Source organism: Aptenodytes patagonicus, chromosome 1 (assembly GCF_965638725.1).
Source record: "Aptenodytes patagonicus chromosome 1, bAptPat1.pri.cur, whole genome shotgun sequence".
In the NCBI taxonomy this organism is placed as follows: domain Eukaryota; kingdom Metazoa; phylum Chordata; class Aves; order Sphenisciformes; family Spheniscidae; genus Aptenodytes; species Aptenodytes patagonicus.
The window spans coordinates 181,424,676-181,440,098 of NC_134949.1; the positions used below are offsets into that span (position 1 = coordinate 181,424,676).

At 41.8% G+C, this 15,423-nt stretch overlaps 1 protein-coding gene across 5 annotated transcripts in view; it reads left to right on the top strand.

The window, feature by feature from the left end:
- Window positions 1–15,423, top strand: part of KLF12 (KLF transcription factor 12) — a 259,944-nt gene that overhangs the window by 172,060 nt on the left and 72,461 nt on the right. For all 5 annotated transcript variants that reach the window (XM_076362829.1, XM_076362866.1, XM_076362839.1 and 2 more), the window contains one exon: window positions 3,901–4,036. In XM_076362829.1, coding sequence (XP_076218944.1) covers window positions 3,901–4,036 — 136 coding nt within the window. The remainder of the gene's footprint in view (window positions 1–3,900; window positions 4,037–15,423) is intronic.

Below are 15,423 nucleotides of genomic sequence, written 5' to 3' on the forward strand. Positions count from 1 at the left end.
CGCCTCAGCCACCCAAGTCTGCAAGCTGAGAAGAGGTCGCAAATGGAGGAGGGGACAAAAAAGGGTGTATATGTGGGCTGACATTAAAAAATAAGGGAATAATCCCTAGATCATTCTCTAATTTAATTATCGTCTTTAGTTAGGTTCACTGCAAAAATACAACAAAAAATGTCTTTGAATTGCCTGCCTTTGAATTTGCCCACTGATACATTTCAGTTCCTCGCCTTTTGTTCTCACCATGCTCAAGTGTAATAGCACCTTGTGATGTGCTCAAACATTGGCGTCTGGTGGGGCAAACCGTGCCCAGTGGGCCAAATTATCCCTAGGTGCAAAAGCACAACCCCATTTGACAACTTCATGACTATGTTAGGAGTATACAGAGTAGGATTTAGCTCACCGAGCAGAAACAAAAAGAAGGTAGCGTTTTAATGTAATTGAGAGTTTTCATCCTAGCACATTCCTCTGGCAATCTAAAACCAACACCAAATGTCTTGATAATATCTTAAAAGCTGGCGATCTGCAATAATAATGAAACAGGGTGTCTCATAAGGAACAAAAGTACGTAAGATTTTTCATATACATTTATACTGTCTTTTTTTATGTATGTGTATTCACACTTAAGTGATCAAAATTTGTGTATAATAACTGTATTACAGACTAAATTATGTAACAACTTTTGTGATTTGAATTTAGGCTTAGGTTTAAACATTAAGAAAGTTTCTGCACTAGCTACTTAAAACTTTTGCTGTAGTTTAAGTCCAGTTAAGCCACCGTTAATACAAAGTATCGCATACATAGTTTTTTTGTTACAATTTTAATTTTATTTACAAACATTAGCTTTCACAAAATCATCACATATAGCAGCATTTAAATATTGGGCAGATACAAACATACAACTTCTTGCAACGAGATTCACTTTAAGAAAAACTGAAGAAGTCATGAAATAAGTAATAATGATTTCATCCTTAAAGTTGCTTTTAAGAAGGAACATTAGGGAACAAGACATCCTCAGAAATAGCACTTCTTTCCAAATAGTTTTCTGGGGCTGAATCAGCTGACTAGATAGTTCAGTTGCTCTTAAATCAAATACTAGATTATCCCTAATGTTTAGCTACACATTGAATACCATCATGTGTAAGTCATGATTTTAGGAAGCACAGTCAGAATGGTGCTCATTCTACCTAAAACAATTAAATGTTTTGGACAATTTCTAAGTTGCTGTACGTTTGTATCACGCAGGTCATTGTTCATTGTCAACAGTCCTTGCTTTGATAAGCAAAAGGTGTTTTCTTTACCACACATGAAGAAATAATAAGCAGTGCAGATGTAGCCAGTATTACCGAGGCACCTAAACTGTGCTAGTAGAAAGCTAATGGAAGTCACACTGTGCATCTGTAAATGCACTGTGCTTCCAGAAGGGGCTGTTGCGTCAGCTTACTGAATATATTTTAATAGTATTTTCTTTACGAAGTTCTTTAACATCAAAAAAAATGCAGCTGAAGGGTAGTCATAATCACTCACTGTTCTTTTACTCAGAGGTGGTTCACAGCTAAGACATAAATTAAAATTTAAGACCAACTTTCCCTCGAGTCATCACTCATTTGGGGAGGGCTTTCTTTTCGAGAGCCCAGCTATCCATCAGTGCTACTTTTATGGCTGCACAGCTCCTGGAGTATCTACAGCCCTCCCATTCTTCAGTGTGACTCAGTCCCTTTTCTAGAGTCAGGGAACATGGTAACATAAGAAACATGGCAAAATGGGAAATTTAACTGTGACTTTTGGAGCGGATGTCTAGCCGTAGGCCTGCTGAACTGTTCATGATCTCTAAAGGGAGCCTGTGATACCTGTTGTCCAGGGCTGCGGTTAGCCAGAGCTGAGTAGGAATGACAGCTACCTTTCTTGAAAAGCACGTCGCAAGACCCAGAAAGTGTCCTATCTCTGGACTGCAATACAGGAGAGCACAAGCTAACAAACTCAACAGTTAGCTTTTTAAATAAATAATCTCGGATTCCCCTATTTCACCTGGCCAAACAAAACAAACACATTTCTAAACAAATCTCTTTGCCTGTCTTCCCCTTCCTGCTCCTCCCTTGCAGGGTCAGGCGTCTCTCCAGTTTTGCTCTCTACTCCAGCTGCTTTCAGTGCCTCTCAGCACTTACTAATCCTATGTGGTATTTCATGCTTGAGGAAGAATGTCTCTTTCTTTACATCACCTCTGAAGTTTGTCTCTGGGTCTGTCCCCTGACACAAGCAACCCCCCGTTCCTCTCAGGATTATCCCAGGTCACACTTGTGCCCCATAGTCCCCCTCACACCCGTCTCTTGGTTTCCTCCCCCTGCCCATGTGTGGGCTGTGCTTACTTCCCTTTGGAGGGCAGCAGCCAGGAGAAGAGGGAAGGCAGGTAGCCTACCTTTCTGCTCCCCTTTCCTTTCCCATCTCTTTTTGGCACAAAACATAACTCTGGTGTGTTGATCTTGGCTGGCTGCCAGATGCCCACCCAGCTGCTCTCACAATCTCTCTCCTCAGTGGGATGGGGGAGAAAATAAGGTGGAAGAGCTCATGGATTAAGATAAAGTCAGAGAGATCACTCACCAGTTACTGTCACAGGCAAAACAGACTTGACTTGGGGAAAATTAATTTAATTTATTGCCAATTATAAGTAGATTAGGATGGTAAGAACCACCCCCCCGGCCCCTTTTTCCCAGGCTCAACTTCACTCTTTCATTCAGGGGGATGGGGAATGGGAACTGTGGTCAGTCCATAACAGCTCGTCTCTGCTGTTCCTTCCTCCTTGTGCTGTTCCCCTGCTCCACCATGGTCTCTTCACGGTGAAGGGGAATTCCCTCTTCAGGTGAAGGAGAATCTCTGCTCCACCATAGAGCAGCATGTGCTCCCCTCCTTCGTCTCTCACCTTGGTGTCTGCAGGGCTGTTTTTCACACTTTCTTCCTCGCTCTGCCTGTGTGGCATTTTTTTTGCCCTTTCTTAAACCTGTTTTCCCTGAGACACCACCATCGTGGCTGAGGGGCTCAGTTCCCTGTGGTGGGTCGGTTGGAGCTGGCTGGAACCGGCTGTGTCCGGCACGGGGCAGCCCCGGCCTCTCCTCACAGAGGCCGCCCCTGCAGCACCCCCTGCCAGCACCTGGGCACCTGCACCCGGTGCATTGCCATACAGTATGGATACTGTAAGCTGTGGATGGACAAAACAATCCTGCAATTTCTGATCTTCGCCTGTTCATAAGACCTGAGACTATGTGAGTTTTCAAAAAAATCTGCCTAAGCCTACCTGACGTCAGTCACCAGGAAGTTAGTTGCCTGTGTGAAGTTAGACGCAGCAGCTTTGCCACGTGTAACGTGGAGGGAAGGCTCCTTCCCAGGTTGACGCTGGTGTTGAATTGAGTCTGAAATCAGTACAACTGAGGGTTTTTTGACACCTAACTTTTAGTTAACTGGAGTGACATGGGTCCCAGCCTGGTATCTCATAATGGACAGCCGAAGTCAAAGATTGGTCCTAAAATTTTGCTGTAAAATTTAGTCTCGAGTGTGCTATGTTGTGCAAAGCGGACATAGTCCTTTCTCTTTGCTTTCTGAAGACATCCAGAATAAGTAACTTGAGGGTAAACTGAGTTTTTGACAAATCTTATGTGTGCAGTTTTATTTCAGGTCTGCCGAACGCGTTGGTGTAGTCTGTGTGTGTTCGCACACCTGCATGCCGCTGGAAATGCTTGCGCCTAGCTGTAGCACCGCTAGATGTCTTTGAGAATCCATCACCTGATTTGGGAAGCTCAGCACAAGCGGTGCCATCCAGCTTGAGCGAGTGGATGTGTTGTGCACCCTGACGTTGTTCTGGGACGAGATTAATTTCAGCACGCTCATATTAATCCATTATATGTCTCTTTCCAGCACAAATGGACCCCCGAGGCCTATCTCCCAGACAAATTAAAAGTGACAGTGATGATGACGACCTGCCAAATGTGACCTTAGATAGCGTTAATGAAACTGGATCTACAGCGCTCTCCATAGCCAGAGCAGTACAAGAGTAAGTATCACATTCCCAGAGCAAGATGAGTGTTGCCGAGGTGCTCCCTGGCCAATGGAGGCACCGGCCCTTGGCGGCGCCGCAAGGGTGTCCCCCCAGCTGCGGGCCGGCATACCTGCCAGCATCTCTTCTGTGTAGCTTTGTTCCCTTTAGGAAGAGATGGCTGTATCTCTCATCTCTCTCTGATTCTCTTTTCCTTTCTTTCTCTCCATCCTCATTATTAGGTAAAGTTTCACACTGAAATTGTTTCTTCCCCTTTATTTACTTGCAAAGCTTGCAGTGTTTTTATATCCAAAGAGAGACCAGGTTAGACTTTCACTCAAAAAACATGAAATTTTTTTCTTGACTGAAAGCAGCATCAAGAAGTTTCTTCTAGTTGCTGTCAAATAGGAACTACCTACATTTCTCCTGATGGACAGTGTCATTGAAAGGACATTGAAAGGCTTTGAACAGTTTTTCCATTACTATTATTTTTCTGTGTACTTTTACTCACTGGATGGACAAATAATTTCTTAATGTAATGTCTGTATTGCTTGTTTAAAAAAAAAAGAAAAAGTTTATCATCATGAACATTAGCAATTCTGTAGATGCATGAGCTTGCTCAGTCACTGTAGCAGCTGGAAGGGAACCAAATGTGAGGTAAATAAGTATTAATATCCCCATTTTATAGGTGAGGAAAATGAGGTTATGCGTAAAGGTCACCCTGTAGGTCTGAAGCAGAGCTGGAAATAGAACTAGAGCCTCCAGGCACTGAAGCCTGTGCTAGACCCACAAAACACATTACTTTATCTGAGACTTTCAAAATACGGGCATTCTGGATGTTATTAAATAGAAACAGATATAATAAAGGCCATTAGACATTGTTATTAGGTAATTTATTATAGATGCATTTTAAATGTCTTATCTAAAAGTACTTAGTTTTGCTTTGTTTTCCTGGCCATCAGTAGCCAAAAGCGCTGACATTTCCAAAGCAATGTCCTGTTTGCTTAGAGGAATCCAAGCCGTGTTTGAGGGGGAACTACTTTTTTTGGGTTTTCACCAGACTTCCACTAATTCATTTTCTAGTCAAGCAGAGTAACCTCAAACCTATATTCCCCTTAAGCAGAGAGGGAGTTCTCTGTAGGCAAGGCAAGGCATTGGCTCTCACTGTAATTAGCATGCTCCCCTTCTGACAGTGATAAAGGAAGGGAAGGTTTCTTCACCAGTGACACTATTGCTTGATAGACAGGCCTCACACATATTTTGAATTCGCTAGTTACAACACCAGGCCCTGAAGTGCTAAGTATTTTTTTTCTCAGTTTATAGCACACATAATAAGCCAGAAAAGTAAAACAACCATCATGATTTTGCACTAAATGGTTCTGTCTAATTAATGAAAAGAGGAAGCATGGGGTGCTAGCAAATACTTCTAACATATGACTAGCAGGCAGATACTGTTCTCTGTGATTGATATTGCTTGGACACTTAGAGAATTGGTCAAACCATGAAAAGGTTTTTTAGCTTTTCCACAATGCATTCCACAGTTTGTGAAGGTAAAATGTGTTGAATATTACTTGGCTGGCTCTGGAGCTTAAGAATTAAATTAAGAAATTTAATAATATAACATCAACTCATCGTTGTTACAGGTTTTATTTAAACAGTAATCTGTTAGTTTATTTCAAAAGCCCCATTAGGAAAATCTAATTTGACTGTGATCTGCAATTTGTCTTCTTTTTTACTTCATTCTCAGTCACAGACACGACACATACAGCTGCTGAGCTGAAAAGAGACGTTAGCACATTAAACCGACTCCACTCAGTACATTTCTTTCTTGGTCTATTATATAGTGCCTTACAGCCGGGCTCTATTCTTAATTTAGGCATCTAACGTGTACCTTAATATTAGACTTTGACAAAGCAGTCCACTGATAATAACAGCCCACATTCTATGTACCCTTGCTGCAGAGAGGAAAGTGCCTTTGAAGCCTTCCAAAGGGAGATCCTGTGTGCTCAATTTCAGCGTCTAAACTTAGCAGACAGGAATTTCCTCTGAGGATGTGGAAAGGCACCTACTGTTCTGCTGAATAACCGGGCAGCGTAGGGACATGCATAGAAAGACTGCTTCAGTAGGCAGTAAAGCATAGGTCTAAGCCAACTGCCTAAGTGAGGTAGGCTGGACCTCAGAGTCTAGAAGACTGTCCCATAGAGTGTGTTCTTTCTTAAGTGAGCTTGTAGGCTCTTTTTTGTGAATAGTTATACAGTTAACAAGAAAAAATAACTTCTTGCTGAGAGAGAGTCTTCTCTTCTTGTGGGATACTGGCTGGGAAGTACAGCATGGCACCTCCAAAGGGATGGCAGCATCCTTTCCTTCAATACTGGATTGCTGTTGTGCAGTCTTGTCTTTGTTAAACAAAATACCAAGCCTAGTTTGTAGATGCTGGTGGCAGGTGTGAGACAACAGTTGACCTTTTTCTGGTTGTTTTTCAGACATGTTTTAAATTATCCTGCATAAGGATTATAAGTATATATAGGTATGTATATATATATAAATTTGCCTATTGCCGCCTATTGTCCAGGAGCAGAAAGGGATTTCAAATACCCTGTGGTAGGTATTTGCTTTGGGTCAGTCTTGTACAGCCTGTGGGGCTGCAGGGCATTGCCTTGGTGAGGCTCCTGGCTTTCCCTGCGTGCTGTCTGTGGGGTTCAGGATTTGTCTCGCGTAGTTGGACATCTGCAACATCGGTATCTGCATCCGAGCTAGTTATCTCGCCTCCCTGCATATGGGCTGGATAGCAGTTGCTGTGTCCAGGCAGTAATTCTTTTGACCTATTCTAGCTGTCTAATTTAGGGAGAAAGAGAGACCCAAGCCCATGAGTGCCTGTTCCTCTCCATTGACTGCAGGCGGTGCAGACAGCTGCCTGGGACACGTGTCAGCACTGCAGATCTCTGGTGTGAGGTGAGAGTAAGGCAATCCACGGCGCCTGACTGGGGAGTCAGCGCGCCAGAAGCTGGGAGTGACAGGACAATACTGAATGCTCCGACATCTTCCCTTGGATCTAACTCTGCCAGGTGGGGTTAGCAATGCCAAGGTTTTAACCACAAGCTGAAGGAAATCAACTAGTCAGTGTTGGGGGAGGAACTGGTTTTTTAATATGTCCGTTTTTAAGGTTGTTGTCTTGGAAATTACCCTTACGTGGCTGGGTCATAGGACAGTCTGGAATGCCTATATGAAAGCTTTGCTTTTCACGTCCTCTGAAACTGGAAGGCATCCTCTTGTGTTGCTGCTTTGTTTCAGGTGCACTACAGTCTTACAAGAAAAAAATTCTTACCAGTAAAAATTGTGACAATCAGACACTAAGAGACACATGTTTGGCATTAGTTCTTATTTACTTAAACAGAATGTAATTTGCTTGCATATTTGTAAAATAACCAAGTATGACTATTTTTTTCTCAGGGAAATTGCCTTCTTGCTGCTAGCTTTATATTGGCTGTGCTTCCAGACTTCTCAGTAGTTCTTTTGGAATGACTTCATAGTCCCTCTTCAGTTCAGCAAACTCAATCAATAATGTAAAGTTATAGATAAACAAAGTCATTATTTCAAGCAGGGTACTTTGGTGAAATTTCTTTATGTGACAGTGCTGCTTTATGGCAGTTGCTATGCCTTACCATAATATGGGCTAAGAATAATTTATTAATCTCAGATAATATGCTCTGGCTGATAATAAATATTGCGGCAATATGCAGATTACAGTGGGTTTTGCATTGTAAGCAGCATTTCATCCTTTTTGTAGCGTGTTCTACAAACTCATTTTGGCATGTAGCTCTCTAACAAAGAGCAGATTTGCCTCTACACGCCTGACACCACTGATGCTTACTACACAGCAAGAATAATATCATATATTCAGGGTCAAATCTCAGATATGGTCTAGAAATCTTTATGAAACCAAGGGAAGAGAAGGCATTAGTCAAGCCCTAGAAGACCAGTAAAACTTTTTAAGGGCCTCCCTCAAAGGCAACATGCTGTTCCCTCAGCCTGGCAGCCCTTCCATCCCTAGGTAGCCCTGATGCAGCAGGGCTCAGGAGCCATCTCCATGGTACATAGTAATGCAAACCCTGAACAGGGCATTCATCTCCTTCTTTCCCTGCACACTTGTGCAGTAAAATACATCATTACTTTACAGCATGCAGCGCTCTCTCCCTGAACACACATGACGTAAGATCTCCTCCTTGCAGAGGCTGAGGGCAGAAGCAGGAGAGGCAGAGGGTGACTTTTAGCATGAACTTTTGATCAATGTGTTGGTAAAAATCCAAAGATCCAGAAATTCCTCTTTCTCTCTCTAGACTTTTTTCTCCTTAGGGGGTGTAGGCGGAGGGAACCCCTTTGATGAAACCATTTTTTCTTTCAAATAATGTCAAGGAGAAGGTAGACTGTGCATATAAACTGATGATGCTTAAGGTAGCTTCTTGTTTTTCTGGGGTGATGGAGAGACAGAAAGTTCAGAGAGGAAATCTTGAATACTTGTAGTTATAGCTGCAGTTAATTCATAGAAATGTGATTTGTCATTTGTATGTGACCGTGGTGACCTTTAGCGTGAACTCTCCTTTGCGCTGAGCTCGGTGCCGCTGAGTGCTTGTATGAAAATGAGATTAGGGGCTTTGACCCTACCCCCCGTTCTCTTTGGCTACGTTATGTGATTGATACATTGATACTAATGTGATCATCTTACTTTATTTTTAAGTTCTGCTGTCTTTTATTATTGCAATACAGTGGAAGATAGTTTTGGATACTGCACTAGCGAAAAAGAAATTCCACAGCATACAGACAGCATAGCCACAGTACCAATGTACTCTCTTAAATTGATATGTATTTTTCAAGTCTGAATTTTTTTCCTTAGATCTCTTTTTTTCTCCCTCCTCTTCTTCAATGTAAATCAACTTCTGTGGTTGATTTTTCTCTCTTTTGAAGTTTATAACTGTGTTCCCATCAGCCATTCTTTTTCTACACTGATATTGTCTGTTTTCCTGCTTCAGCTGCAGTCATTACTACCATTGTGCTATTCATTATAGGGAACTTTCATCTCAGTTTTTTCTTCTAGTTACAGACAAAATACTTTGTCCTGAGTCTCCAAGAAACATAAGCGAGGGTGTTTTGGCAGTACTTGTGTGAACTTTGCTTCTCTCTCTCCTCTGGTACATCCGCCCTCCGTGAACAAATGCTCATTTTAAAACTGACACACAATTGGATGGTGATTTTACAGATGGAGAACTGACTAGTGCTGGTCCAGAATTTCTCAATAAAGTGTTTTTTTTCACTGGAGAATGCTAATTTGTCTAAAGGAAAATCGTGGGAATACATCAGTTTCAATTTTACTTTTCTCATGAAGATTTCCCAGGTCTGGGATGCATTTTTCCATTGCAGTAAGGCTTTAGAGCAGAAGATCGCACAGTTGCTGCAACACTCCTGGGGGGAAATTGGACCCCAAACTCAGAAAGCAGAACTGCTCATGGGCCTCCCACCTCCCCACAGGCTGTTATGCTGTGGGGGTTCTCCTCAGCCTCCTCGAGAGTCACTCTGCAAACTGAACTGACTTACTAAACATTGATAGAGAGAGGGATGTGTATGCAGATACATCGGTGAAAGACACTGGTGACGCAGAGCCCTGTAAGGCAGGCAGTCGTCTGTATTATGGTTGATGCCCCCACTGTGTTGTTATTTCAGGGATGTTTCTGTTCTAGTTTTGTTTTATTTTTTGTCAGCAGTCTCAGATGTGTGTCCTGTGGCAGAAAAGAAAAGGTTTCTGCACTGAAAAGTGTTGCTGGGTCACAAGTTGGCTAATGACCCAAGGGCACCATTGAGCTGGCAGAGGTGTGCTGTGTCTCAGCTAGCTTAGGGAACCTCTGGGCAGCACTGGGCTGTCCAGTTCAGACATATCCTTGCAGCAAGTTTCATCTCTCACAATGTAATCTATCTAAAAGTTAGGCTCAACTATTTTGGATTTCCTCAGCAGAGAGATGTGCATACTTCTAGGTCCAATCATCTCATCAGTTGTGATCATCTACCTTTTGGAGGTGCCTGCCTTCCCCAGTGTTTATAAAGGAGCCTGGACAAATGGCTTAGGGAGAGTGATAAACCTTAACATTGCTGAAGTTATATATGAGGAATCCCCCTCTACGTGATTGTCTAAGGCCATGCTGGAAGCCTGTGACTCAGGAAGAAACTAAACCAGCACATCCAAACTTCGGGCCTATGCAACTACTATAAGTGTGATTTCTACCTGCATGCGGTTCAGATAACTCGCTAAAGAAGTACTGACTTCTTCTACAGTGTATTTATATGGCACTTTACAAACTTTCTTCTAGTAGAATTTCAATTCTCAGAATCCTCTGTATATAAAAATGAATATGCCTAAAGCTGTACTAAGGACTTCTACTGCAAGAGCACAAAAGCCCTATATATCTTTGGGAGTTGCTCTTTAGACACTAACTATGAGCCTTTGGTTTCAGTAATCCAAACAGACCTATACTATTCTAAAAAGGTTCTTTTTCTATTTTTTTTCCTTTTTTTTTCCCATATGCGATATTTTACAAAAAAAAAAAGTTTAATAACTTGACAGTTGGGCAGTAAAATCAAAGGATGCCATTCTGTGCATGCACAGAGATTCTAGGATTTTTGGTGTGGAAATTTGCTGATATATGTCCCAGAGCCTTTTGCCAGGATAACAGATTTCCCATCAGCCAGCGATCATTAGGAACAAGTGCCAGGTGGACAGCAACTGTAAATCAAAAGCAGCTTCTACAAAGAAACTGACATCACTGCCTGCTTTGAAAGGATGGTATTGTTTAAATGACAGTGTATTAGGAGATAGGGATACTGTCAAATTGTTCCCTGAAGAAAGCTAATTTGAAAATAAAAGTGCTTTTAGCTTGGTCTACACAAAATTATGTTTTCTTCTCTCCTCTATAACAGTAAGTTACCATGACTGTTGAGTAGATGAATCTAGAGTAAGGACACATTGCCATTAGGATGTCTGTTCTCTTCTCTTGAATCACTTTGAAGTGCTAGACATTGCTCTTCAATATGTATTTTCTCACACCATTGCTAGGAGTAATATTTTCCTTTCAAGAGACGTATTTAAATTAAGTGCATAATAAGCTGGAAGAACCAAGGAATCCTGGCTCTGCTAAAGTCCAGAGGAGTTTTACCATTAACTTCATTTGGTCTAATGATTAAGCTTAAAACTGTAACAGGAGTCTGGATGCTAAAAAGAAAAAAAAGTAACTCAACACTTAGGCTATTTTGGGGACCAGCATGGTGCAGCGAGAGAGGTATTTGTAACATGTATGGGTTCATAGATACCTTTCTGTATGTCTCTTTCATTACCTTTATCCATCACAAGCAAACTTGCAAAGATCTTGTTTCCCAGCCTCAGTTCAGTGTCTATATTGAATTATCTGTCGTAGTTTGACTCTAGTCGGCAACTAGGCACCACACAGCCACTCGTTCACCCTCCCCCCCACAGTGGGATGGGGGAGAGAATTGGAAGAGCAAAAGTAAGAAAGCTCATGGGTTGAGATAATAACAGTTTAATAATTGAAATAATAATATAATAATAATAATAATAATAAGTAATGGAAAGTAAAACAGAGAGAGAGAAACAAACAACAAAAAAAAACAGGAAAAGGAAAAAAGAAAAGTGATGCAATTGCTCACCACGTGCCGACCGACACCCAGTCAGTCCCCAAGCAGCGATCGCTGTCCCCTGGCCAACTCCCCCCACTTTATATACTGAGCATGACGTCATATGGTATGGAATATCCCTTTGGCCAGTTTGGGTCAGCTGTCCTGGCTGTGCCCCCTCCCAGCTTCTTGTGCACCTCTTTGCTGGCAGGGTATGGGAAGCTGAAAAGTCCTTGACTTAGTATAAACACTGCTTAGCAACAACTAAAACATCGGTGTGTTATCACATTATTCTCATGCTAAATCCAAAACACAGCACTATGCCAGCTACTAGGAAGAAAACTAACTCTATCCCAGCCGAAACAATGACAATCTCATATAATTATCTTCTCAAAAATAGATTAAATTTGTTAATTAATTTCAATTTTAGTCTAAGAAGTGCCAATCATTTCAAGGTAGTTATCAAACTTTGCCATTATTGTGATTTTACATTACTAAACTTGTTTACGCAAATGGGCTTTGGAATAAAATGCCCCAAAACAATAGTGTATGATTATAACTCATATAGCACTTTTTTTCTTTGGAGTGCTTTGCAAACATTAACTAATTAAATTGTACAGGTCCCCTGTGTGTTCAAATATTATAATTATCCACAGGTTAGTGACTTGCTCAAGGCCATGTGGCAAAGCAGAGGGTGAGCTGGGATCAGGAATGTCTGCCTTCTAGTCCCATGCTTAATCCACTACAATGTGTTGCTCCAGGGTGAAGCTTGAGTCATTAGCGGTTAGATATGTGAAATGCATTTTATTGATAGGGAGGCAGGCATTGTGTAATTGCTTGAAGAGCATGACACCGAAGAATGAATTATAAATAACATTATGCATTACTGCTACCCAGTTAGCAGTTTGTACACCTATTTGGCATCTGTTTCCCCAGTGATTCATTATTCAGCTTTTTCTGTTTTTTCTTTCTAAATCAGCACAGAAAGCAGAGGCAGAGCTGTGTGCATTAAGAAATTCAGAGCTCTAGCAAATACTCATGAGTGTGGATTAGATAGCAGAACACTGCCAGAAAAAGCCACAATAAAACTACCTCAGTGAACTGCTACCTTGACTTACTGATAAGAAAAAGAAAGAGCATTGTCCTCTGCTGTCACTTGCGCCAAAATTACTTCTTTTTTCATTATCTAGATCAGATAAGTTTTTATCTTTTCTTTTCCATAAGGCAGTTCCTGTGATTTTGTGACAGAAAAACATGCAGCACAATTAAACCTTAATAGCAGTGCTTATACTGATTTATGGAAAAATGTTTCCTGAGTGTTTATATCAATGCATGCAAAAACACAAAAAAAGTTGTGTAGGTCACAGGTATGTAAACTGCATGCAAAGGAGGGCACTATTAAGAGGGGAACATTGTTGAGCAAGGTGTAATTGAGCATGTGAATACAGGGATCTACAAAAAAAAAAAAACCACACTTTTTCTGCCATTTTCCTTTTTCCTGCACGATGGGAAAAGATTGTGCTAGGTTTTCCCCTTTATTAGTTCAATCCTCTTTCACTAGTAGTGACTCCACCACAACCTCATTTCTGACAGCAAGTTCTTTTTAGGCTGGAGGTAAAGAGGAGTGAAAGGAAGTTCCTGGATGATGGATATGGAAGAGTTTTTTGTGCTGAGCCTGTGTGCCAAGGAGGTGTTGTTCTCCATGTGTATGTGACTGAGGACATGAGCGTTACTATTTTGGACACATCAAGAAAAGGATAATTGGAGCTTAAAGCCACCACACATATGAAGTTACTCTACCAAAATGAAAGGAATTGAAGGCTGAAACAAGGAGGAAAGCAACGCAATGGCTGAGATAATAGCATCTAATCCTGAGGTGTGTCAGAAGTAATGATAGTCACAGGTTTCAGAGTCAAGCCGAGCACCTTCATTGTTACAGCTGTGACAAACAAAAGATGTGTCAAGAATGAACTTTTGGGTCATCTTTTTATTTATTTACCCTTCTGGGACATACTGAGTTGCCACAGGATACAGCAGTGCAAGGAAATATGAAAACTGAGGCAGGCAGAAAATAAGGAAGAGAGCAGGGTGGATCAGAGGAGGCAGCAATGGCCAAACCGCTCTTGCCTAGCATGTATTGCTAAGCTCAGGCAGCGTGGAGCAGGCTGGCAGGTACTGAGGTCAGAGGCTGCCCTAAAAAGTGCTCATCCTAAGGCCTGTCTACAGTATCTGCTGCTACTGGAAATCTCCAGTGTTGCAAACGGAGCCTGGAAAATGAAATAACCTGGAAATGACCAGAAGCTGCCGGCAGGCAGGAAAAGAAATACTTGCATTTATATACTCGTTAAAAGTCAGCAGGAGTCTCGGTCTTGTCAAAATATCTCCCTCAATTATTTGCATTAAAAGTACAATATTTAGCATAGGGCTGGGATACTGCGTGATAAACCAGGGACGCACAATGCTGTCATAGAAGTCACCATGATGTTTCTCTTTAAGAACTGATGGCCATTGCTATTTCTGTGATCAGTTGCTTATCAGGGCCAAAGAGTCAAACCATTTATAAATAAGTTCACAGGAGGCACTGGAATAATGACTGAAATCTCAGTCGTAAAAGTTTCAAAAGCAGAGTAACAGGATAATGTTGTATAATAAATTGTTTGCTGAAAATTATTTACTCAGCTGAACAGGTTGATTCCCTTTGCACTCAGTATTTCCACTTCCGAACTACTTGCTGTCTGTATCATCACATCATTTCTGAGATTCTTAGCCACTACTAAGGCATAGTCAAAATAAAATGTGTTTTTCCTCTTGAGAGGAACTACCAAGTACATGCAGTTCTGTAACAGGTACATCCTTGTCAATATACTGCATGGCATAGAGGTACCACTGTCCCCATATGTTTGCAACTTGTGTGAAATAGTGCAGGTACCCAGAACCGAGAGGAACGATAACAGCACGGGCACTTGAGACGAGGTGCAGATTGCCTGCTTTGGGGGAGGTCTGGTGGAGGCGTTGTGAGGTTATAAAATAGGTGATTGGCTCCAGCAGTGTTTCAGAGCACCTACACAAGGCATCAACACTCTCACAATATAGTCAACACAGAGTTAAATGCTCTGAAGTTCAATGGGCAGAGCAACCTGCTTCCTAGAGCCGCTCCACTTATCTGCTAAGTACTTGGCTATGAGTCATCTCTACTGTCTTTGGAGCTTGGGCTTCTGACCTGTAGTTGTTCATTAAAATACAGTTTGGGAAAAAAAAAAAGGCCTTATGTTCCCAACTTCCCATTGTGGAAAATAAGAGATCAAGTACTTTGTTCTGAGCTTACCTATTTCTACCTGTTTTAAAACCCAGAGCATGCTGTCCTCTTCCTACCAGCCTTCACTCTGTTTAAAAATGTGACGGCCAGTGGCAGCAGTGGTGCAGCCACCCACGTCTGGCATAAAAAACTAGTGGTCTGACTCAGAAAGCCAGATACCTACGTTTGCCAGTTCTGGAATGCAAGGCTAGGATGCAAAAGATATCCAGGAGCGGTCCTACAACGTTCTTTTCCTCTTCCTTTTCCTCCTACACTTGTATTTTGGATTGGGAAGTGACTATTACAGATCCCTTTTATGCTGAATCCGTGTTGTCAGGTGTGTTTTAGCCATTTTCATAGCACGGATAAGGTTCAAGTCCCAGAGGCAAGGGCTGGGCATTTCTCCCCACAGTTTCTGGATCAGAGCAGGGGCTGA